General features: G+C 34.3%; 2 protein-coding genes across 2 annotated transcripts in view; both read right to left on the minus strand.

The window, feature by feature from the left end:
* The window catches only part of LOC135834824 (putative fatty acyl-CoA reductase CG5065), a 40,378-nt gene extending 36,932 nt beyond the window's left edge, over positions 1-3,446 (minus strand). The window contains exon 1 of the mRNA XM_065348793.1: positions 3,163-3,446. Within this exon, the coding sequence (XP_065204865.1) occupies positions 3,163-3,175 (13 nt within the window). The 5' untranslated portion in view covers positions 3,176-3,446. The remainder of the gene's footprint in view (positions 1-3,162) is intronic.
* A 6,654-nt stretch (positions 3,447-10,100) lies between these two features.
* LOC135834825 (uncharacterized) lies at positions 10,101-21,045 on the minus strand. The gene is made up of 3 exons (XM_065348794.1): positions 20,855-21,045; positions 20,229-20,318; positions 10,101-16,197 (listed from the first exon to the last, which is right to left on the minus strand). Exons 1-3 carry the CDS (start codon positions 20,882-20,884, stop codon positions 15,091-15,093), a joined length of 1,227 nt encoding a protein of 408 aa, XP_065204866.1. The 5' UTR covers positions 20,885-21,045; the 3' UTR covers positions 10,101-15,090.
* Positions 21,046-22,781: the final 1,736 nt, after the last annotated feature.

The raw sequence follows: 22,781 nt of genomic DNA on the forward strand, positions 1-22,781 counted from the left end.
GACAGTGTTGAAAAAAAAACTTTTTTAAAGACATAATTTGATAATTTGATATTTTTTATTGACAAATATAAGCATAGCCATTATATTTTTGATAAATTTAAATGAAGGAACTGACCAATATGGTGAACACAAATGCAAAAACACTCTTGCAATCAGCAGCTACTAGCTTAATATGGCTTGTTTTTGTTAACATTATTGTTTTCATTTATTTACAAGGTGGTTTTAAATTCCTGGATTCTCATGTGTTTTAAACACAAATTCAGTCGTTTTGGATTCAGTTTTTCAAATATCTGTTATCCATCGTCATAAACTTTCAAGATGCGACGTCATAAAATAGCTATAAGGCTCCATAAATATTGAAAAAATTGAAATAAAACCACAAAATTTGTCTATTTTTCAACGAGAATTTGAAAAAAAATTTTAAACAGAATTTTGTTTCAAATACTGGAATTTTAGTTGGTAGCCAATCAACAAACGATATTTCGACATTAAGGCAATCAGCAAAACTGTTTATCAAAACCAAATTTGGGACTGATTTGGAATTCAATTTTTTAATATTTTTTTATTCATGTACTTACAATTGATTTTATTTACTTAGTTGAATGTTCTAATTTACGAGAAATTTATTTGCCTTAATTTTAATAAAAGTAGCTGGTCTAGGTACATTCTACTTTGTAAATTATAAAAAAATCCTGCTTCAAGTTGATATGTACCTATTTAAAAGCAAACTTGACAACCAATACAACCATTAACCAATATGGTGAAAGCAAATGCAAAAACTGTCTTGCAATCAGCGAATAGCTGGCTTGTTTTTTATTAATTTCATTTTCATAAGAATCTTTTGGCGAAAAGTGATGAATTTTGATTTTACTTGATTCTCAAAAATTGAAACATTTGGAAAAGATGTTCTTCAGAAACTTATCCCCCCCCCTCACTCCTTTCTTTTTCTACGATGTCCTGTTTGTTTGACACTCAGTACATACTTGCTTTTTATTTCTTTTTTTGTAATCGTGTTGCAAAAATGTTGAGACTCTGTTCTTTGGGAGAATGTTTTGTATTTTCAAATTATAAATCAAAAATTTTTGAATTTCCCATTTATTCTTCCTGATTTTGAAAATTTGAATTTCTAAAAATTTCCTCTCGTGTGCATGGTGATAAATTTTGGGGAAGTTTTAGCTCAACATTTTATGACTTGAAATCTGTTCTAATTGATCTCGAATAAAGTCAAACTTGGAAAATAGGGTTTTCTCGAAAATCATATTTGACCCCTGGAGTGAGGAGGGGGGGTCAAAGTTGAAAATTACAGAAAGGTCACTTTTTTGGAGGGGCATATTTTGGCTCCTAATGGATGAAAAGTGTCCAAAATCATACCATTGGTCACTACCACCCCTGTGATCAACATATCCAAATTTCAGCCTCCCAGATCATCCCTACTCCATTCAAGGTGGAATTAAGGTGTGAAAAAGCTAATTTTTTACCCCCATTATTGACCGTCCTACCCCTAAAATTGACCTAGGGTGCCCAAATTTTTATCATAGAATGGGAGTGTGCCATTTGAGTGATTTTTTGCTGGTTTAAACCTTCCAACTTCATTTGACCTTTTTCCAGGGTCAAAAAAGTGGATTTTTGTGCTATTTTATATGTGTTTTTTTGACATTTAGAAAAGCCTGCAGCTCCTCCAAATTGACCTAGAGGGTCCAAATTTTTAGAATACAATCAGAGGATATGCCTGAAGTGCCTTTTGCAGGTTTCAACGTTCCCATCCTATTTGACCTTTTTCTAGGGTCAAATAAGTTGATTTTTGGGCTGTTTTACGTGTTTTTCGACTTTAAGGAGAGCCTGTAGTCCCTTCAAATTGACCCAGAGGGTCCAAATTTTTAGAGTACAATCAGAGGATGTGCTTAAAGTGCCTTTTGCCGGTTTCAACGTTCCAATCCTATTTGACCTTTTTCCAGGATCAAAAAAGTGGATTTTTGGATTATTTTACGTATTTTTCGACTTTGAGGAAATTCTGCTGACCATTCAAATTGATTGAGGGGGTCCAAATTTTTATAGTACAATAAGAGGATGTGCTTGAAGTGCCTTTTGTAGGTTACGACCTTCAAACCCCATTTTTTGATCCCTTTCCACGATCTAAAACGGGTGCATTTTCAGGCTATTTTACCAATTTTATGTACATATTACGTGACCTTTAGGGCAGATTGTAGCTCCTCCAAAGTGATCGCTGTACTGTTTTAAATATGTTTAAAAATCTCCATCACACCACCTCCGTACAAGTAATTTTAATTTTACAAATTTTGAGACCCCCCCCCTGTGTTTTCTGAAACATTTAGAGGTATTTTTGGGGAAATTACTTGTTTTTTCATATTTAAATCAATAATTTTTAAATTTCTTATCACTTAATTCTCCCCTTATTTTGAAAGTTTTAATTCCTAAAAATTTTCATTCAACACGGTGGCCCCTTTCCAAGGTCAAAAATGTGGATTTTTTGTTCATTTTGTTGTTGACTTTTAGGAAAGCCTAAGTCAATAAAACGACCGAAAAAATTAAATCTGGGTTGAACAAATGAATGAACCCCCCCCCCTCCTCGACAAAAGAATTTAGGTAAAAGCGGTGAATTTTCGTCTATATTTGAAAAATTAACAGTAATTTGAAACCCTCGACGATAAATTGCTCAAATTTGTCGTGCTTAGTTGATTATTTTTTTGTTCTTATTTTGAAGAGATTCGAGAAGCATTATTTCACTGTGTAACGCACACTGTTACAAGAATTTCATTGTGGATATCTAATTATCAAAGCGTAAATACTTGTAGTTAAAACGTATCTTGATAACTAAGCTTTTTGACCAGCGAAAACGCACGTTGAGACTTGTGTCTAGTAATTTATTTACGCGCGAGTGCATGATTGTTTAATTTCATCTGTTCCATTTGCTCACTGAACCTGGATAGGCTTGCTTAAAACAAGTGTCGAATTTATTTAACCTCTGTTCTAAATTATTTATCCGAAATATATTGACATCATCTTTCTGTCACCTCAAAGATTCTTTGTAAAAATAAAACGATGCAATAATATTCGCAAATCACCATTTTCAAAATAAGAACACATTAAGTATTTGAAAAAAAAAAAAAAAAAAATCGAAAAAAAGAAGATTAAATCGCTTACTGTTTGTGCTCATCGGAATCGATACGAATAAAAATGGTCACTTTAGTGTGCAAAATGTTGAAGATTTTCGCAGACCACGCGTCACTATTATCGATCACTGACCGCAACTGATCAACGATTCAAAACAATTGCACAGCTTTAAATACTTTCGCTGCGAATCTCGCGTTTAAAGCAAGGCAAACGAGTTTCAAGTATTACCTAGCACTTTAGTAGTATAGGTATTACTATCAAAAAACACCACGAGTCGATTCTCTAAATATCAACTTACGTATGAATCTACTTGTTTGTATAATATTTTTACTTACCTAGCGTCTATAGTTTTTTTCTTTCGCGTAAAACTAGAGAGAGAATGTGCCCCCACCCTACTACAGGTATAACTTCTTTCTATAAACGTGATGTAAACGAATTACCTCTTCGACCTGTGTGACTGTGTTAGAGATCCATGCACCTCTCTCGCGTCGTACACTTTCTTGCAAGGTTTTTTGCCGGGCCTCGGTGATCGTATAAGAAAGGATCGAATTAGCGAATTATCTCGTATTTTTTTTTCATTGGTATTTTTGTTTTGTTTTGTTTTTTCAATGTGATGAACGCCGTCAGTGACGAAACTTCACGTTTGGTTTTTTTTTGGGGGGGGGGGCTCAGCCGAACTTGATTTACACAAATCTCCCCCCCCCAGTTACCAATTTTATTAAAACTCACTAGGGGGTATTATATTGGTTTTTGGATGAGAGTTTTAGGATTGATTTGAAGATCATTCAACATTGTGATGAAATTAGAAATGGGTCCTTCTACGCGTATATGGTCAAAATGTTGGGGGTTTGGTGGGTTAATTGAGTTTTGGAGTGGATGGGAAGGGTTGGTGGATGCATTTGAGATGAATTTGTTTGTTATGAGAGTTCTTCTAAAATCTGGGGGTAATTCTGCTGCTTCACAAAAATGCTATTTATTGGAGAGGAATATAGGGCTCCTATACAGATCCTTGGGGCTGAATTTTGAATAATTTTTAGGATATTTGAAGTTTTATTTGAGATATTAATTTGCAAAACATGGGCTTCCATACTCAATTTTACTACGAATTAGAGATTTATATAAGTGAAGTAGGAGTTTGTGAGAAGGATTATACTTAGTATTTTTGATTATTTTCAACAGATTTAGGCGTTTCATGAGATCTGATTTTACTTTTAGGAAATGAGTAGTCCAATTTAGTTTTCTATCAAAAGTTAAGCCAAGAAATTTAGTAGTAGTTTTGAATTCTGAAGAGTGTTCTTTGAAGTTGAGAATGATATCTGGAGGAATCTTATTTTTTTTGGTGAAAAGTATACAGTGGGTTTTTGACTCAGAGAAGGTTAGACCATTAGAATCTGCCCATGATTCAATTTTTTCAAGGGTTTCTTGGATTACTTGAAGAGCTAGTTGAATATTATTTGAACGAAAGGAAGTGTTTATATCATCAGCAAAGATTCTCAGAGAAATGGGTCTAGAAACAACATTTGAAATGTCATCAATCAAAAGTATAAATAAGACTGTGCTAACAACTGAACCTTGGGGGACTCCATTTTCAATTTCAAAAAATTCTGGGTAATGTATTGTTGACTCTCTCTCTAAAAGTACGGTTTGTTAAGAAATTCTGAATAAAGTAGGTCAAATGTCCTCTAATTCCAATGGAATGTAATTTTTGAAGAATTTTATAACTCCAGGCTTTATCAAATGCCTTTTCAAGATCAAAAAAGACTGAAAGAACACTTTCTTTATTCTGGAAGGCCCAACTACTTTCTTTTTGGAGACTAAAGAGGTGGTCTAGGGTAGCTCTTTTCTTTCTGAAACCACTTTGATAAATGCTAAGAGAGTTTGAGGAATTAATATACCAATTAAGACGTTTAATAACCATTTTTTCAAGTATTTTGCAAGAAACTGAAGTTAAGGAGATGGGGCGATAGCTAGATGCAAGATTTGGGGTTTTATCAGGTTTTAATATTGGAATGATTGTTGCAGTTTTCCATATTTTTAGAAAGGAATCAGAAGTCCAAATTTTGTTATATAACTGAAGTAAGTCTTCTTTTCCGGTGTCTGAAAAATACTTTAACATGTAAGGGTGAATTTCATCAGGTCCAGGGGATGAATCTTTAATGTTGTAGTTTAGACAATGATTTAGCTCTTCAAGAGAAAAAAGAAAGTTGTATGGTTCTAGATTTTCAGATGAAGAGTCTAACGGGGTGGATTCAATTTGTATTTTTAGTGTTTGGAAAGCAGGGCTTTGAACAAGGTTTTGGAAGTTTTCTTTGTGAATTGTTCGTAAGAAAATTTTCCAATCCAAGAGGGTTAAAAAAAAGTATTTTTTTATGTGCGAAATTGGGGGTTTCTGGATTCAATACTTTGTATTTGAAATTTGTATTAAAATTAGGGTGTCTTTGTCTAAAGTCATGAAAGTTATGAAAAAGTCAGGAATTTTTCTAAGTTGTCATGAGTCATGAAAATTCATGAAAAAGTCATGAATTCTGCTTGAAACACAATTGAAAATTTTTTAAAAGACCAAAAAATGAATATAAATCAAAAATTTGTTCAAAAAAATATAAAAAATATAAACTTGAAATACCTATTTGCCCACAAATTCAAAAAAATTTCCTCGTCATTCATTTTTTTTTCTTTTGGAGGGTGTGGGATGTATTTTTATGCGGTAAAAATGTGAAAAAATAGGTCATGAAAAAATCATGATTTTTTCTCTGGGAGTTTTGTTAGACATCCTGTAAAACTTATCAAAAATTTCTATTTTTAAAATGGAAAGCGAATTGATCCGAAAAAAACGAGGGCGGAAGCTTTTAAAATTTGCAAATTCCGACAAACAATATTTTGAAGAGTAAAATTGATTTTTCTGAATTTAATATGCACATACTTTTGAGAATTTAGCAATAATTTTATCAGAAATTTCAGGTTTAATAAAGAAACGTAAAGTGGTTCCAGCGAACGAGAGCAGAAACTTCTTGAAAATTTGTCTGAATTTGAATACTTTTCAAAAATTTTAAATCTGAGCCCAGCGAATGCAAGAGCTCTCGAAAGTTTATAGTTTAGGAAGTAAAACAACATTTTTGAAAGGGGACAATAATTTGAACAAAATTTTAAATTTGTATTTTGCCAAGTAAATACCTACGTAAAATAATCCTAAAAAAATCGTGTTATTATTTTATAAAATCAAAGAACGGTTCAATAGGCTTTAGGTAAACCACCTCCACCCCCCCCCCCAAATCACACAAATGAATTGTGATATTACAATCCTTAGATGAAGATCAGACTAATGAGTAGGTCTCTGAGTCAGTACATAACTAGTAAAACACAGCTGAAATATTGTTCATATTTGAAGAAAAAAAATGAAGTTTGGATCTTAAATTCAAGCTTCATTCTTTTTTAAATAATAAAATATTTTACCTGTTTTTGCAATTTTAGCATGAAATTTTTTGCAATCAAAATCAAAATTTTCATAAAAGTTTTAAGAAGTTGTTTTGCGTAATCAAAAAAAAAAAAAAATTGTAATGTCTTATCTATCTGTTTTGTTTGTTTTGAAACAGACTTCCATCCGGATACAAAAACATTTTTGATTTGAAATTTTCATCATGTTTTCAGGCATCCCTAATTAGAGGTTACTTTTAATCGTTATTTTCATCAAACTGTTACTTTTGTAACTATTTTCAGCAGAAGGTTACTTTTTTTCGAGTTTTCATTGTAAAGCAGAAAAAAAATGCAAATAATTTCAAATAATTACTTTTTTTGAAAACTGAAAAGTAATTTTTTGTTTCGTCTCAAACCCAGAACCCAGTCCTTTTTTTAATGCCGAAGCAATGTTGTCAAGTTGTGATTTCTTTTCATGGATAATTTTACGCCGATGAAACATTTTGTTTTTTTGGTATATTCATTTAAGTAGTTCATGTTTTCATTTTTTGAATTATTTTTTCATTTTTATATGAGCTTCTTAAAAAAATTTCAGGAGTGTTTCGAGCTATATTCGTGACTCTTTCATGAGTTTTCGTGACTTGAGAAAATCCGGCGAAAAAAGTAGAGAATACTTCAATCTTACCCCCTCCCTCCCCCTCTAAGTCACATCATTGAACTGCCTAATTTTTGATCCTGTAAAAAAATGGCAACCCTGTTCGACACAGGCAGGGAGAGTTTGTCTTTTTGCTTATGGATCCTTCTTTTCAAAAAAGTCCTTCTTTTTTCCGAATTTTAAAATAGTTCTGTCATACAATCAAAATGGAGGTAAGAATGAAAACTCAATTTTTCAGAATTTTTTCTTTTTATCAACTGAATTGAAAAAATCGAGAAGAATAACGAATTGAGATGAAGAAATCACGATTATGGTACAACAATGTGGTACGTGGTGGGCTCCAAGGCCCCCTGCTCCCAGATTCGTCCCTCGGAAGCTGTAATCTATCAAGTCATTTGAATAATTGGACCTCTACTTGCATATTTATACATATTACGTACTTAGTGCATAAATATATTGGATTATGGCATGTCTTTTTGGATTGAAAAATCTGTAGACACTCCAGAGCCAAAACGATGTATGGAAGTCCATTTTTTTCGATTTTACGATTTTCAATCATTAGAAAGAGGTTTGCAAGAGCTTTCCAATGATGTGAAAATCTCAAAATCCTCAAAAAAATGGACTTGCATTCTTTTTGCTCTGGAGTACAGAAATGACATCGCTAATTAGAGCAATTCAGGGTGTCTACAGGTCAAAATAACAACGAATTTATGAAAAAAGTACGAAATTGGAAAATGATCCAAATGGCAGTCCACAGTAACCCCCCTCCCCTCCTGTTCCCCTCTGGATACACTTCGCAAAAATCAACTTCATGTTGCATGTCTAATTTGATGTCAACAATTCACAATTTGTTGAATTTGAATCTCTTCCAATATCTCAACTTCATTCAACTAAAATTCATTTTCACTTACTTGAATTATGTGTTCCCTACTTTTTCCAAAAAAAATTACTCGATCCACGAGTATAAGAACGGAAAAGCCATTCGGTTTGACATTAGACCTATTCTATTCGTTTTTACTCAGCACTATACAGGAATTCTGTGGAGAAAAAACTTGAAATACTTCAGATGATTTCTTTTATGGGCCAGTAGGTTGGTTTTTTCCACGATGATTATTCAATTATGTACCACTACCTGGGGTCTTAGACCTTAAGCTTCGGTAGGTACAAGTGACATCATTTTACTGTGCTATGTTTGTAACATATTCGTTCACCTACGAGTAACTGACACAAAAGGGGGAAAACAATTTTTGAATTCTTTGTCAAAATGTAAGCAAAACAAAGCTTGTTGTACGACTTTGTTTTTTGACCTTATGTTTAAAGAATTGTCTTATACGATAAGCTACGTAGGTACTCGTAAGTACTCATACTCGTACAGTCGTAGGTGCAGGTACAATGTTGATATTCACATTACAATGTATGGGTACTTACATACAAGCATTTAGTCTTAACTATTTTTAAAACAAAACGAGCTACCTGACATTCGTTAGCTTAGATATGTTTTAAATGCGAAAACCATGTCTTTTCAGCGTGGAATTATTATTTAAACCAATTTTTAATCGAGATTTTTCCAAACTATAATGTGGCATTGTAACACATAGATAGTTATCGTTCAAAATGAAACAGCTATTCACCAATTAGTTAGTGCACTTTTAAAATTGACACGCTTCGCTACTTACCAATCATGATTACGAAGCAACTCTTGAACCTCTCGACTCTCGTTATGTAGGTATGATAGGTATATGTTCTTCTGCATGTGTTAACACATAACGGATGTGCATTATAATACAATTATTGTATGCAAGTATCAAATTCATTGCTCGTTGCTGATATTCCTAATACACCTAAGTATACAATAATTTGTTGACTATCGTTCATTATCCTTATTTTTTAATCAGATGCTGGGATGATAATTGTCATAATTATGTAGATCTTGATAACTAACGTGAGTTGGATTTTCAGATTTATTGCGCTTTAATGTCAAGTCCGTATAAAACGATGGTTTGAACTAACTACATGCATACGAGTATGTAGTGAAATGTACCTCATTAGAAAATATCCAAAAAATTGCCAACCTGCACTAAAAATCCATCAGTAGGTAGGAATTGGAAAATACAAAATCATAAACCTAATAATCTTTCCTAAATTTTGCAATAAAATTAATTTAATTTAATTCTTCGCCGTCGCAGACTTGAAAAAAAATTAGATAAAATGAACTAAAAACTTTCTTTTATCAAATACTAAAATACAGTAGGTGCATATTTCATGCATTTCATCTCGTAATAAGGTAAATGAACGCGTGCTAAAGATATGCCAAAATATCTATGTACACTCGCACAGCTGTTTACTTTAATAACCGGTTCCTTTTGTACGCTACGCTAATTCTTATTAGTAATTATAAGTGTAGGTACTGAAAGGAGGTACGTATTATGCGTGCATATGCATACGCACATGGTCGGTTATTCATTTCTGTTACAAATGCTCACGATGCGTTAAACTGGAAGTGTTTTTTCTTCTCGAACTGATAACCTAGTACAAGTAATTAGTTCTGTGGCAGACTGTAAGTAAGCGGTAAATCATGATAAAGTTTTGAAATTAGGTATGATAAACAAGGACACAAAAAAAAATTTTTGAGCTCAGGAGGCATTCGCCAAGTCCCATCGGAAAGGAAGGAGGTGATTTGGAGGGAGGGGGTTCCCCATTTTTCAAAATAGAAACTCTCTTGCAATCTGCTGAACTAGACAGTTTTTTGGACAATACGTCTGCTGAACTAGACAGTTTTTTGGACAATACGTACATAGTACTTTTTAAGATATTTGAAATTCTAATTTACTGGCATTTACTAATTCGAGCGACGTTTTGGATTTATTCTAGTATAGCTAATTAGTAATTTCCAATGACAATGAAAGAAAAACTAGAAATATTTATTTACAGTTATTGTTGGATTCTTGCGAGAAAAAAAGATTAAAAAAATAATAATTACTCGTTATATTATGTACTTTTATGGTCACTGACCTCAGATTTATCACCTTTGAAAAAAAAAGTGCTACCATTAAAAATGATTATTATAATAATTTATCAAATCATTTACAAAGTCAACTTATTTACTAACAGTATAGGAAATAATAAAGATACATAAAAAAAGAAATGAATAATAAAATAAAACGGAGGCGCCGGAGGATTAGCACACATAATTAAATCTGATATAGGTAAGTATCTTAAAAATAATAATAATGTACTCAGTTATGTAACAGGGTCCATGTGTACTCATCTATTGTATAGAATGTTTTTTTTTAGCAGCCATTTTTAGAAAATAGTTTTGTGCAATTGATAATTTTGATTTCATTTGGAATTTTGTTATACATTTTTGCAGCCATGAAGTCTATACTAGTTTGGTAAAGTTTAGTCCTAAATTGTGTGCTATGAAGTTGTTAGCTATTTCTAGTATAATGACTGTGTTGAGGGGTATGTAATTTTACTATGCCCTTCTTCACAATTTGGGCTATCAGATATGTAAGTATAAGCAGGGTAAGGTTAAAATTTCATTTAAAAGAAAGACATTCTTGCATGATTCTGTGACTTGCATTTGATAGATGATTCTAATTGCTTGTTTTTGTATTACAAAAATTCTCTGCATAAGGCTGATATTAGCACCCCAAAACACCAAGCCATATATGCCCTATTAGACTGGAACATTCTATAATATGCCATTTTTAAAGTTTGCACATTGGTGATACCCTTTAATTGCCATAAAAGATAATTATTGATGATAGTTTCCGACCTAAATAGTCTATGTGATCAGTCCAAGTTGGACTAGAGTTGATGTATACTCCCAAAAATTTTAGACATTCAACTTTAGTTATAGGCAGTGCCAAATTTAAATTTTGCGTGTGTGCTGTGACCAAAACATATTAGCCATTAGGTTTGTTTTCTCAACATTTGATTTCATGTTATTTATTCTGAACCATACTACCAAATCATCTACAACCTGCTGTAATGAGATACCCATATTCATAGGAAGCAGTGCTGTAGTGTCATCTGCAAATAGGATCAAGTTACTCCTTACATTTTTTGGAAGATTATTTACATAATAGATAAAGAACAGAGATCCTAATATTGACCCCTGTGGAACTCTTTGCTCAACTGGATATTGTTCAGAGAAATGGTATTCTCCATTTATATCTTCTGTCTTAACAATTTGAGTTCTATTTTTGAGAAAGGATGTGGTCCAGTCCAAAGCCACCCCTCTCTAAAGCCTGGTACACATGATCCAATATATTTGACAAACTCGATTTGTCAAATCAAATTGAATTTAATCAAACATATTTGGTTGTGTGGATGCTCTGATGATGTCTTTCTCAAATTTTTAACGTTTTATTGATCGGAGACACCATAGACACCAACTCTGAAAATAATCCTGAAAATATAAATAATTTCCATTTTCAGAATTGGTGTCATCAATCAACAAAACATTTAAAATTTGAAAAAAAATTTAGATTATTAGAGCGTTTACATGATCTAATATATTTGACTTTCCATGCAACCAAATATATTTGATTGAATTCAATTTGATTTGACAAATCGAGATTGTCAGATATATTGGATATCATGTGTAGCAGGCTTAATACCATATTTTTCTAGTTTACCTCCTAATATTTTATGATTAATCATATCAAATGCTTTTGAAAGATCGCAAAATAGCCCTATAATGTCATTTTTGTTGTGGAGATTTTCCAAGATATAGCGAATAAGTTGGTATGGCAGGTGTTGTATTTTTGTTTTTGCAAAATCCAAATTGGGAGCTGTGTAACAAATTATTGTCACTGAAAAATGTTGATATGTGTTTATAGAATAAGCTTTCTAGAACTTTGGAAAACACTGATCAATGTTATAGATATGGGTTTGTAATTATTCATGGCACTTCTATCACCCTTTTTAAACACAGGTGTCACAATATTGACCTTATAGATATCGAGGAAGGCTCCTTCCTGAACAGACATGTTGAAGAGGCTGCCTAATGGTTCGGCAATATATGGCGCTGCTATTTTCAGTATAGGTGTCAAGTCCATGGTAGTCTTTTGAATAGGAATTTTTGAGTGAGTGAATTAAATTTATGACCTCAACTGAGTTTGTTGGTGCAATGAAGAATGTAGAATTATTGGATGGGTTTAATTAATTATCCAAGGGATTTTCACCATCCTTCAAGTTTTCGACCTTTGGTAGATAACAAAAGAATTTATTTAAAGCAGAAGCAATTTCCAGTGGATTGGTTACCATGTGGTTTTGGTCCATAATATAATCTATACTTTTGTCTATCTAATAATTGTTATCAACTTTGGCATCGACAAGACAACCTGAATTTCAATATCGATTAGAGGGTCTACAAAAGTATCTACAAAATGTCGTGATCGAGTAGATACTTCTGCAGATCTTGTAATCGACATCAACCATCTGGTTAATATTGATGAGGTAGTTGAAGTCGATTACAAGATCTATAAAATATTTTTAGAAATTTTGAAGTGTTGCCGACTCATTTGTCGATGTCTGAGTCAATAACGCAATAAGAAAAATTTTCCAAGTCCAAAATAATATGGACTAAATATTCTTTTAAGGCGACTTCTCTCAACAGCTGCAATGGTCTAGTGGTTAGAGAACGTGACAGAAGCAAGTAGGACAGTGACAACTTGGGTTTGATCCCTACCCAAGGCAAGTTTTTTTCTTTCAAACAATTTTTTTTAGAGTGAAATATTTTTGAGAATAACTTCATTTGAATCAAAAAAGAGTTTTGGGCACATTTCACACATTTTCAATCAAAATTTGCCTCTTTTACACTTGAAAAAATGACACCCATGTCGTGACCTTGTCGAGACAAAAAATGAAGGGAGAGGACAGTCAATTTTCATATCAACTTCTCACTCGTCATAATATCGACATTGGTGTCGACAAATGTCAAGTCGACAAGTGACGGATTAGAGATCTCATCTTTTCCATCGACTTTGGCATCGCTTGTGCTACGCGGGGCAGTTTTGATTTCAATTTTGGCTGGTAGGGGGAATTTTGTATTACTTTTTTGTTTCCCTTTCACTAGGTATACCAAATGGAAATGACACATCATATCGCACCTCGGGAGTAATAAGGTCACATCTCAAAAAAGTGAAATTTTACAGGAGAGTGATTTTCTTTTTTTTTTAAACTTGATTCATTATTTTTATCAACTTATACTTAATTGTGAGGAATGAATAGCACCTCATTTTAAAGATCTGGTATCCTACTTTCATTTAGCATAAGTACACTTTGAAAAATACAATCTTAAAGAGGAAATATTTCAATGTTTGGAAAAAGTTTTGAGTTATAACCTCTCATTAAAGTTGATGTGGAGGTGAAAGGAATGGTCCAAAAAAAATTTCATGATAACAAAGTTGTAGAGAATTAAATTTCCAATCGACACAATGTCGTTAGTTTTTTTCTAGAGTGCTTAGTTTTTGAGTTTTTCTCAAAAAACTGAAATTTCATAATATGTGCAAATTCATTTTTCTGAAAAGTGATCAATTTAAAAAAAAATTTCCATTTGGTACAAACCAATAAAAAATGCACTCCTTGTGACTATTTCTAACTGACAAACATTCAAAATAATCAAAACTATTTGTTAACACTTTGTATGTACGAAATTTGCTCAAAAAAGGTGGAGTTTTTTGAGATGTGACCTTATAACTCCAAACAACTTGCAATGTTGTTGAGATTTTGAGTTAGGCCATTTGCGTTTTTTACAAGATCTAGATAATGTACCCAACTCAAAGTGTAATTTTTGGTTGAGGGGGGTCATACAAACCCCAAAAATGCAAAAACATCGAAATCAATTTTTTTTGAGATGTGACCTTATTACTCCCGAGGTGCGATATTGCAATAAGAACACATTTAGGAAACTCTTAAAAGCTGTAATAATGGTATCTGTTTCAGTCCAGCAGTTACTCCAATTCTCACCTTGAAGTAACCTGAGAAATGTTCCCCTGGTGGTATCATTTATGATTCGTTGATGAGGTTTCACATAATTTACTTCTTGTACCTGTTCGCAGTGATATTGAGCATGAACATTGCTCCCTCATGATCTGAGATATGTGTTTTATGTACTTCAATTCCAAAGGGGTCACCTATACATACTCACAAAAGTGCCCAAACAAGTTTTAGATCTTATAGGTTTGTTGCGTGGTAAGTTCATTTTATAACAAGAGCATATATTTGTATCTCGAAGTGTTGTTGCAGCATGACTATTTGATAGTGTGTTTATGTTGAAATAACCACATATAATTTTTAGAAACCCATTTTTGGATGCAATTTTCATCACAGTTTCAAGCTTTTTGAAAAATAAATCCAAGTTACCTTATGGTGGCCTGTATAAAGAGATTACATTCAATTTACCCATGATAGATGTCACAGCTGCAACCTCAAATTCCCCCTCCTGTGAAATACGAGTGATATCCTCTCTGTTTTTAAACACAAGTTTTAGACGATTTGATATTAGGGTACATGTCCCATCACCCCTCTTTTTTCCCCCTATAGAAATATGATACAACCTGGTAATCACCAATGTGCACAAATGGTATGTTCCCAGCCGATATCCAGTGTTCTGTAATGCATGCTATATACATGGACGCTGTTACATTTTAAAGTATGGCTGACTGAGTAGATGCACCTTGCCGGACATTGAATGCACATTCTGCGTAATTACATTCAGATTAAACTTTGGTCTGTGAGGGGGGGGGGGAGATTGGATTTCAAGATAGAAAGGGGTGACTCTGTGATGGTATGATATCGATAAAACTAGGTAATCATATTATTAAAGTACTCTATAAAAAAATAACAGGATTATGAAGCGTGATATCGAGATATTTTCCGATTCATGAGGGCATGAATAAGTAAGCCAAGTTGGAAGACTTCAAATTGGGAGTCGGTGGCGGTGGCGGCGGCGTTGATGGATTAGAAACGCTTTCGTGAGCGCAGGGTCTCTGAACATTTTTCTCATTGACGTCAAAAATTCTCACATACGGATAATTCGGAAAAGCGGCGGGCAGTAGTTGGCAATTCTCGCAGATCGGTTTCTGAGGCTTGTTGTTGTTGGTTACTTGAAGTGGCGGGGACGGTGACGATGACGTCGACGGTAAAATTTCCGAACGTTCGGATACAGCACGTTGAACGTTTCTGTACAAGAAGGGCGCTATTAGCGGCGACTTGAGAAACGGATTCCACGGAACGTATTGAATATCAGACGCCGGGGCCGGCGGCGCGTAATACACTTGAGGCGTAAACGTAAAATTGGTCGGCACCGTGTACAATGGATTAGAACCCAGCAATTTTATCGGACGGTTTTGTAAATTCAGTTTGGCCGTGGAGTCGGATACGGCTGGCGAAGCGTTTTGCTGTTGCCCTGGAGTTACAACCGAGGACGCGGTTGTCGACGACTCGCCGCTATCTGCCGCTGTTGACGCTACTTTACTATTCAATACGACGTTTTCGCCAATTTTTTCCACGACCGTGTCGTCTTTGTAGTTCAACTCGACTTGAACGGTTTTGGTTTTCTCAGGCACCGGAGGAGTAGTCGCGAACGATGCGATATTTTGTTGCACCGGTTGCACTTTAGCGCCAGCACCGTCTCTGTAGTAAAAATAGGGTAAATTTTGCGCCGGAAAAGCCACGTAGCTGATAGGAGATGGTGGAACGACCGAAGGTATCGAATGTACGACCACCGCGTCGAAAAGATTCCAAGGTTTGTCGTATTTGGCTGGTGCTGGCGCCGAAATTCCAGTTCGTTGATTGTTGAAGGCTGCGATGATGTCTTTATCGGTCGGTGGGCTAGACGCGTGCGGCGGTGTCGTTACAACCACCGCCACCGACTCGACGTTCGGTTTACCCGTGTCCTTCTTCGATTCGAATCGAGGGTTCAACCCCGCCGCAACAGCAGCAGCAGCGTCGTTGTTTGCGTAACTCTGATATCTGTACTGACCGACCTGTTCGAGTTGAAATTTCCCACAATTAACATAACCGTAAGTATCGTGCGCGTATTAGGGTGCTCCTTATTTTGAAAAGTTGGAATTTTGTAGCTCCCACTCCCCAAAAACATGACCTCGGGTGATAAAATAATTCCCTATTTTTTATTTTTCCCGTATTTGTAAAAAAAAGTATTGCCGGTAGCCCCCCAAGTGGGGAAAAAATCAAAAAAAAGTTCTATTCATGAAAATTTTTTGTTTCTGCGCCGGAGTGTTTCTAAGATAATCCCCTTTTTAAGAAAAAAATTTCCCCGGTCCTTCAAACCATATTCACCCCCCTAGTAAGGAGCCCCTCAAAGTTAAAAAAAATCACAAAAAATGATGATAAATCAAAGTATGGAAAATTTGATGAAAATATCTCATTTCCGCATTAGAATTGTTCTACATATAATAGTACAGTCATTTTAGCAAAATTTTTAGTCGAACCTCGGAAAAATTGGGGGGAAGCTGAATTACACATTATTTGTTCAGATTGGTCTCTAAAACAACCCATTAAAAGTTGCACCCCGCAACTTGACCGCTACCACCGCACGAGGTCATTAACCTTTGCCGATATAGGTTTTTCGGCTGTATAGCCGAAATGAAGGATCCGATAGGAAAAATGTTCGAACAGAAATTGTTCTACGCAAAATTTCCTATCAGCATGACCAGTTCAGATTTTCTGAAAATTGCGATTTCACCCTTACGAAGGAGGGGGTAAAGTTGTCAATTTTGTGAAAATTATTTAAAAAATTAAAATCGACAATTTAAAACGTGAATTTGATTCACAGTAGACTCGAAAATATTTTGACCAAAGTTGCACTCAGCAACTTGTCTACAACCTCCGCAAGAGGTCATTAACCTTTGTCAATCTACGTTGTTCGGCTAATGGCGGCTAGATATTTTAATTGATGATAAATCCTACGAAATCGCAGATTTTGCTTTCCAACATAAAACTCGAACGAAATTTTTAGAAAAAGACAAAGCTAGATCGAAAGAGCATGCGAAAATTCATCAGCAGTCGATATTTCATGTGCGAAAGTGTATTTTTGGTAAATTTTTGAAAATCAAATTTAGGCCAAACATGAGAAAAAAATCAAAATTTTAACAAATTGATTTAGAAGGATATAAAATTTGGAATATATCCTATTTTCGACCTGCCAAATCGATTAGTAACTATTTCAAACTATTTTAAGCAGTTCTGGAGCCTCCAGCAGATTTTTGAACCTTGAAATTCCCACAATATTTCATCAAAAGCAGTTGGAATGTTGAAATTCATTCTGTAAACTAATTTCAATACACTAGGGAGTCGACTGCAAGTAGATTTCAAGTCGTTTTGGAGCCTCCAGAGACTTTTTGGAAATTACTAGAACCGCCAGTAGGTATATATTTCAATGCTCGAAATTTCCATAAAATTTCACCAAACAGAGTTGGAAATCCAAAATGCACCATGTACTTCAATTTCAATATGCTATCAAGTCGACTGCAGGTTGGTTCATGTCATTTTGGAGCCTCCAGCACCTTTTTAAAAATTCTTAAAGCCTCCAACAGATTTTAAAATTTTATAAAAAACAGTTGCAAAGCTGAAATTTACTCTGTAATCTAACTTCATTATGCTATGAAGTCAACTACTCGTAGATTTTAAGTCGTTTTGGAGCCTCCAGCGACTTTTTGGAAATTACCGGCTCCTCCAGCAGATTTTTCAATGCTCAGAATTTCCATAAAATTTTACCAAACAGAGACACCCCATTCTTGACATTACTCTGAGGTGGATCGCAGGCAGTTTCAATCCGTTTTGGAGGCTCCAGCAGATTTTTAGAAACTTCTGTTTTTCAAAAAAACGCCAGAAAATCTATCCGAATCACCTTCGGCATTTCAACTCCATTATTTGATGAAATTTTGTAGAATTTGAAAGTTTCACAAATTTACTGGCGGCTCCAGTAATTTCCAAAAACTCGCTGAAGACAACAAAACGGCTTGAAATCTACTGACAGTCGACTTCATAGCGTATTAAAATACTTTACGGAATGAATTTCCGCTTTCCGACTTCATTTGATGAAATTTGGTGAGAATTGCAAGTTTCAAAAATATGCTGGAGGCTCCAGAACTGCTCAAAACGGCTTGATATCGTTTCCAATCGATTCGGCAGGTGGAAAATAGTAGAGTATATCCAAATTTCAGCATAATAGCTCAATTGGTAAAATTTTGATTTTTTTCCTCATTTTTGGCCTAAATTTGATTTTTCAAAGTTTGCCAAAATTTGAAAAATATATTTTAACTGAATTGGTCATGCTTATAAAAAATTTGACGTCGAATTCAATCACTTTTTCCCCTCCGACGGCTCCGACCCTTCATTTCGGCCATATAGCCGAATAACGTAAATTGACAAAGGTTAATGACCTCGTGCGGTGGTAGCGGTCAAGATGGAGCACCTGATATTTCGGAAAAATAAAAAAAAAATTATGTGTACTTAAATTGATGTTTGTAGAAATTTTTTGAAAATTTTTTATCTATGTGCAGAATCTTTGTGAATAAGCACTTTTTCAAGAAAAACCTTCCCCACGGTCTCCCAAATCATACTGGTTACCTTGAAAGCCCCTCAAAGTTGAAAAAAAAATCAACAAAAAAATGAAAAATTCATATTACGTATCTATACAAATTTTTTAATAATGTTTCATTTCTGAGCAGACTACATACTTTTTGATTACCACTTTTTCAAGAAAAGCACCCTTTTGTCATCCAAATGATGGTGGTACATTTTTATGAGACCCCCAAAATTGAAGAATATTGATAAAGATGGAAATTGATGCCTATAGGTACCTAGACCTACCTACTCGTAAGTGAACATTTTTCACCTCTGTGCAGAATGCTTCTAGATAATTCTTTTTTCCAGAAACCCCTTCTCAGTGCCCTCTACATTGCTCACCACCTACATAGATGATAAAGATCCACAAAGTTGATTTTTTTTGGAATACTTAGTGGTGAAGTCTCCTCTGCAAAGATGTTTCAAGTCATGGATATGTTTTACTTTTTTTTTTTGCTTTAAACTTGAAAATTAAATCTCATTGATAGGGATTCTTGACGGTTTTTTTCAAGTTTTACATTACAAAAATATCAGAACGTCAATAAGTCTTCTGTGAAAATTTGACAAGTTAATTTTATTACAAAACGTCCACTTCAATGTTTCTCAAAGTCAAAATTCAGAAATTTGTCCTTTTTCTACAAGTTTTTAAAAGTCTGACATACTTAGGTAGTGCTTTTCTGATGAAGATCGACCAAATCCAAGGATTAGAATATGGAAGAAAAAAACGTTATAATAGTTATTCATCTTTTTTCATTTTATAGGGAGGAGACGTAGACAAGTTCCACTTTTTCATCATGTAGACAGGTCATAAAATATTTAACAGTATTTCTAATGAAAATGGACCAAATCAAAGAATTACGAGTATGATGTGAAAAAAGTAAAAATTTCAATTTTTCTGATTTCTCTTATATTTTGAGTTGGGGGAGGGGGGAGAGATGTGCTCCCTAGCACGACTCATTTTTACTAACGTGATTGAAGAAGTTTTTCTCGCGAAACCTGACAACAATTTAGGGCGTCATTAAATATTTTTTCACTAGTGTGTAGGCCTGTAGGCATAAATATGAGCTCTCCCCTCTAATCCACTGGTTAGTCTTGGGTGGAGATAGGGAGCTAAAATTGGTTTGGTATACAGGTTGATTTTACGTAAGTAGGGACTCGACTGAGGTGTTGAAACTAGAAAGTTCACAATTTTAAAAATTTTGCCTGATACTTCGATTTTTTCATATATGGGAAAAGTGGGGGGGGAGGCAACGGGCACGACTTTTTTTCACCTTGGTGGCTGAAATTTTCAATGTATTATTTTCTCACCCGAGGCCATGTTTTGGGTGAGGGGGGGGGTGGAAGCGAAAGAAATCAAAAAAAAATTTCACCATACAAATAAGGAACACCTTAATCTACATACAGTATGTACTTCTATATCTATACTTACCGACGATAGCAAATTCCGCTCCGTCGTACTTCGCAGCCATCCGCTAAACATGAACCCATCGCATCGACGAATGAATAAAATCAACGTTACCTGAAACAAATCAACATTTTCGATTCAACATAGTAATTTTAAAAATGGCAATTACCGTCATAGGGCGGTACCTAATACTCCTATTATCATCGCGATAAATAAAAATCGAAGATTGATTAACATAACAGCAATTAAAAACATTTTAGGTAAAATGCACTTTGCAGAAACAAACGTATTCAATTATCATATGCCTATTTGTAATCAGACGAGTAAGTAAATCACGAACATAAATAACTTGAAATGATTTGGTTCTTTTTTTTTCATTTTCATCCAAGGATGAATCAAAAGTTGTACTTTTGGCAAGTGCTAAAATAATTACGTATAGGTATTTCATTCGAGGTGTGAAAACTCGCAAATAGGTACACTACTTTTGGTTCTAGTTAATTGAATACTGATTTGAGTGATTTGAGAAAAATCACGTAATAAAAAAAAAAGGTTCCCAATCGAATGAAATTGCAAAATTACACTATTAATAATCGAAGTGCATTTACGCGGTAAATTGATAATGAATTTTTGAAACGATAAAACGGAATTACCTGGAACGTTAGTCGAATGAAGAGCCGCATTTTGAAAAGCACAGTCGTCACGAGCACTTTTTACGAATAACTGTAAACATTTTTTTATATGTAGACAAGGCTTCGTAGAAAACGCTGGCTTTGGTCCTTTCTCGGTACCGCCTTCCTTTTTTTTTTTTTTTTTTTTTCAAATCACCGATATTACGGAAATATTTCCAGCAAAGACCATTAATCTGGTAAACTGGTTCGAGACCGCGGGTTCATCCGTGACGTGTACATCGTTTTTGGTAGAGTCTAAGGTAGTGTAACCACCCTAGACAAGGATCTGTTGAATGTGTATTTTTTTTAATACCCTCAAAGGGGGAAGATTTATACTTTAACGTGCGAGTTTGTGTTTATGTGTGCATGCGGTTAAGCGATAGAATGGACGTACTTGAATAAAAATATCTTCCTTATACCGGTTTCTTCCGTTCTCGATGCATTCTCAACCTGTTCGCTTTACCGTTAATTTTTCTTATCTTCGATCTGTACACCTCCTCAATTTCTTTGATGCGCTCATTTAGGCTAGTTGGTTTTTCATTTTTTTTTTAATTCGTGTTTTTTTGTTTATTATTATTATTATGGTGAATTGTATTAGGTCTCTAACTCGTGTCATATTAAACCGTTAATATGTGTAAACTCGATGTAAAATGAGTTGTGAGATGAAAATGAAACTGACCTATCTGTCTATTCTTTATCGACGCGGTCTCAATTCAGAATCTTGTAAATATTGTACATTTGGGCGTTTTCAATGTTTCTTCTGTTTCTTCATTTGAATTTTCTTATTTATAGAAATTTATTCGTTGATAGGTACTAGGTAGTATTGTTTGTTTTGACGAGGTACCAACTTGTGAAATATTACCTAAGGGTCATTCTCCGTCAATTGGAACAAGAAGTGGTAGGTGGGTTCGGCGATTTTTTTGAAATTTTTCCTGTGGAAAGACCTTCCGAAGGGATGACCAATGGCGCAAATCGCAGCCCTCTAGCCCATTTTTAAAGGCAGCCGGAGGGGGGGGGACAAAGTTTTCAGTGAACCTAAAATATCATCCATTTCAGCAGTGGATTACTCGATAACCGCGATACCTACCAAAATGGAACATTTTTCCATAGTTAGAGGTTTTGAAAAGCTTTTTGGTGATATCATAAAAATCAGTGTTGCCACTTTTTTTTGTACAAAAAATTAGCTCAAAAAGTTTCAAAACGTAGTTTTCATCGTTCCGACTCTCAAAAATTCTGAAAAAAATATATTATGGACCACTGTTCATGCTGAATAACATATTGAAAAATTGGGATGATAACTTGTCGCAAAGTCGATCTAAAAAAATTTCAACTTTGCGAAAAAATGTGATTTTTTGATATAAAACATAGAAAAAAGTTTTGATTGGTAAAGTTGATCCATTTGTCCCCTATTCCTATGCATCTGTTGAAAAAGTTGAAAAACGCCTTTCACTCAATAAAATGAACTCATCATAAAAAAATCGAAATTCGAAAAAATTCAAAAAATAAACAAATTTCAATTTTTTTGCTGTGAGTGTGATTTTTATCAACTTTTTCATTAAATACGTCAGAAAGAGGTCAAAATAAGACAACTGAATAAATTTAAACTTTTTTTGATGTTTGGAATTGAAAATTGAATTTTTTCGAATTTTGATTTTTTTGTGATTTAGCTAGGAGGTCCAAAATGGTGTCAATCGTTTGTGCTAAGTTTGTCTTGGTTTGCGCTGAAAAGATTTTCGTTTGTGCTGCTCCCCTTCCTGTGGTATCGAGAGGTTATTTAAGGGGGGCTGTAGACATGAACTTTAAAAAAGAGGTGAGACGAAAAAAATGGATGTATCTATTGTGCTTCGTTTGCGCTGGTTTGTGCCGCCATCCGTAACCCTCTAACCCCTCCCCTCTCTGAAATAGGGCT

The sequence above is a fragment of the Planococcus citri genome, chromosome 2 (assembly GCF_950023065.1).
Source record: "Planococcus citri chromosome 2, ihPlaCitr1.1, whole genome shotgun sequence".
NCBI lineage: Eukaryota > Metazoa > Arthropoda > Insecta > Hemiptera > Pseudococcidae > Planococcus > Planococcus citri.

What these genes read in the sequence shown, in the direction of transcription:
- LOC135834825 (XM_065348794.1), bottom strand. Translation starts at nt 20,884, where the DNA reads ATGCGGCTCTTCATTCGACTAACGTTCCAG. An exon ending in TCATTCGACTAACGTTCCAG is followed by an intron (nt 20,319 to 20,854) that starts GTAATTCCGTTT and finishes GATTTGTTTCAG; the next exon opens with GTAACGTTGATTTTATTCAT. An exon ending in AGCGGAATTTGCTATCGTCG is followed by an intron (nt 16,198 to 20,228) that starts GTAAGTATAGAT and finishes CAACTCGAACAG; the next exon opens with GTCGGTCAGTACAGATATCA.